The sequence below is a fragment of the Nicotiana attenuata genome, chromosome 6, assembly GCF_001879085.1.
Source record: "Nicotiana attenuata strain UT chromosome 6, NIATTr2, whole genome shotgun sequence".
NCBI classification, from domain to species: Eukaryota; Viridiplantae; Streptophyta; class Magnoliopsida; order Solanales; family Solanaceae; genus Nicotiana; species Nicotiana attenuata.
In genome coordinates, this window is record NC_031994.1 from 75,928,908 (window position 1) to 75,932,224 (window position 3,317).

Here is a 3,317-nt window from a genome sequence, read left to right on the forward strand (position 1 = left end):
GAAAATTCTGAGCAGAATAGCCTTGTATTTATAGCCATAGTTGGGCTGGAATCTAAAGAGGTGCAACTCTTCAAAATGACACTTTATGCAAAACGGCCACAACATAAATGATATAACATAAATGGCTATTTACTCAACAATAAAGAGGGAAAATAAAGAGGAAAAATTGAAGGGTAGTTAATTTTTTGTTACAAAAATAGAAAACTGAAATTTGGATAACTGAATTGGATTTAATATTCATATTTATTTTAATATTAATAAGTTATTAAAACAAATATTTAATAATATTTATGTTAATATTTTACTATTAACAAATAAATTTGGTCCAAAAATTAATCAATCGATCATTTGACCAAACCCGAAGCCGAAGCCGAGCGACGACGACGACTACGGCAAGAGGCTTGTCTTCTTTTCAACTCTTTATGAGCTAGAAGAAGAGTAATTACTTATATAACCATCAAAAACCTTTTGCTCATCTAATATGGGACAATGTCCCTTTGCCAAGGGGGGAAGCTTAAAATTTCACTCAAAAATGTTATTTCCCTCCATTTTCCATTCACCCTCTTTGGGGTGCTTTTTTTTCAACAAATTTTTTTATTTGAATTTCAATTAATCCTTGGCCTTCATTTTATTTCTAGGTTCTAGTGATTTTTCTCTGTTCCTCCTTTTGTTTCTTTATTATAAGTATTTGATGAAGTGTTAATTTTTCTATTTTTTTCTCCGTTCTTTTGAGTCCTTTCTTGATGGGTTTCTATTTGATCGTCTCCTTTCCTTCTCCTTTCCTTCTCCTTTCCCCTCCATTCTTTAAATTATTCTTATTTCGGAATTTGGGGAAATGCCCCAAAAAATATCACTATTTTCTGTCAACTTATTGGCATTATCCCTTCCGGCTTATTCCTTTTTCCTTGTTGTCCTTTAAGTGATTAAATTCTTTTAAACTTCTTTAATATTTTGTTGGGGTATTGTTCATTAATACTGAATATTTTTTACTTTTTGGTGTTTAGCAGGCTACTTTTGTTTAGGCACTCAAGGCAAAAGTGCATGGATCATCATTGTTTTTGGGTTGCTGCACACCCTACTGTCTGATGCTTTGATTTTTGGAACTTGAATTTTGGGTTGCTGCACACCCTACTGTCTTATGCTTTGATTTTTGGAACTTGAATTAAAATTTTACGATCCTTAGAAAAACTGCCACTATATGATTATCCGCTAAGGTAATTATCAAGGATGGAGATTAGGACAAGTTAATTAGAATGGTGATTTTGTGTAATTTATGTTGTCTGAAATTTTTTATGAATATATTAGATACATCTGACTCGATTGGTGAAATAGTTTCTCTCACCCCAAAAAGCATGTTTTTTTTTTACCAAAGCTCAAATCAAAATATCAAATAGAAGATGACTTGTTATGCATAGCGATTAAATTATTCTGGTCGTGAAATTATTTATATTTATTTAGATTGTTCCATATGTTGAGAGCAAACATCCCTAGATTGGTAAAATAAAAGAAACTCCCTAGACAAAAACCTACCAGGGCTCTATGATTTAGATTACAGATTAACAATTATTTAATAGGGTTGCTCGTATTATTTGACTCAAAAGATATAAAAACCTTTTTGAACAAATCGATTAAAAGATGAAGGAGTAAATCTTAGCTGAGTATAATAAACACTAGAAAGAGTAAGTGATGAAGATATGATTCCCAATAGATTTCCTTTTATTCGCAGATAATGTTCTCGTTACAAGAGTTTTTTGATCCTCCTTACAAAGTTCTTCGTCCCCCTTATATACTAAAGGGAGACTCTTCTAAATCGTCAGAAGCAAACTGTCAAGAATATTCGATGCAATATTCTCAATGGCCCCAAATGGGCATACAATATTACAAAGGTCGTACAACCTCTTCTTCTGTCCTAAGGTCGCCTCTTTCGGGACGTCGACGCGGAGGTACCCTATCGCTTGTCGTACTTGTAATAAGTCGTAGTTTATCAAATTTGGACCCATACACTTATACCAAAATAAATATAGTAATGTACTGTTAGGATCGGGAATCCAGGTAGTGTGGAATTTAGCCAAACAACGTTATAATGACAATAACAAATACAATGCAAGTTGATAATAATGGCAATTAAAGTATATAAAGGAGGCATCTATAGGTGGATTGGGATTGATAAATATGAGACTATGGAATAAGGCAGCTACGATTAAAGCTAAACGGGACATTGAACATAAGGTGGATAGACTGTGGATCAGATGAGTACACTCTTATTATATTAAGAACCAACAGTTTGATCAAATGGCCATACCGATGAATGCAGGATGGATGGTGAGGAGAATCTTTGAAGCAGATAGATCTGTGACACTGGTTCAACACAGCAACAAAAATAACTTAATAAAGCAGATTTACCTTCAACTAATTGGCAACAATGAGAGGATACCATGAAAGACACTAAGGTTTAGGAATGATACTCGACCAAAAGCCCAGTTCACAATGTGGCTGCAGATGCAAGGGAAATTACTAACAGTGGACAGAATTGCTTCTTGGGGCATAACTGTGGATCATATATGTAAACTGAGTAATAGGCATAATGAAACAAGGAACCATTTATTTATGGAATTCCCTTACTCTATGGAAATCTGGGAAGAGGTACTAAAATGGATGAAGGTTCAAATTTTCAAAACAACACAATGGGAGCAGATGGAGAACTGGATCATCGAAAGAGCAAAAGGCAGAACAAAAAGAGCTCAAGTATTCAAGATGGCATACACAAAATGGGTGTATGCAATATGGATAGAAAGAAATCAACGCAGATTTGAAGGCAGATCAAAGAATGCAAGTCAACTGGTGAGGGAAATTGCTTATGTGTGTAATGTTCGAGCACCAACAAGAATCAAAGAATGGATTCAGCAGTTGAAAGTTAGTTAATTCTGGGAATATGTGTCTTTGTCATTTGTGAATATTATCAGATAGTAGACTGTGATGTAGTCTACTATGGAACTTATATGTAATCATTTTGGTGATTAATAAAAAATTTTAGTTACCAAAAAAAAGGAGGCACAAATTTAACGTGGTTCGATCAAGGTGACCTACGTCCACAAGCGGAGAGGAGAAATTTCACTATAATAATCGGCACACAAAAGAGAGTACAAAATTAGAGATGAAACTCTAACTATCCCAAAATATATCCCAAGAGAATAACCTCGCTATAATCACTCACAAAGAAGAGGTTCACTCAAAGTGTTTCCCAACACTAACTCTATAAAATATAATAAAACTCTCTATTACAAGAATACTCAAAGTGAGCTTCTAAGCAAAATATG

The 3,317-nt window shown here is 33.9% G+C and overlaps 1 protein-coding gene across 1 annotated transcript; it reads left to right on the forward strand.

Moving 5' to 3' along the window:
• LOC109227997 lies at positions 2,488-2,922 on the forward strand. The gene has a single exon (XM_019393185.1). The coding sequence runs from the start codon at positions 2,488-2,490 to the stop codon at positions 2,920-2,922; it is 435 nt and encodes a 144-aa protein (XP_019248730.1).

Bases quoted from the DNA above. Each gene is read 5' to 3' on its own strand.
- LOC109227997 (XM_019393185.1), top strand. From the start codon at position 2,488: ATGTGGCTGCAGATGCAAGGGAAATTACTAACAGTGGACAGAATTGCT.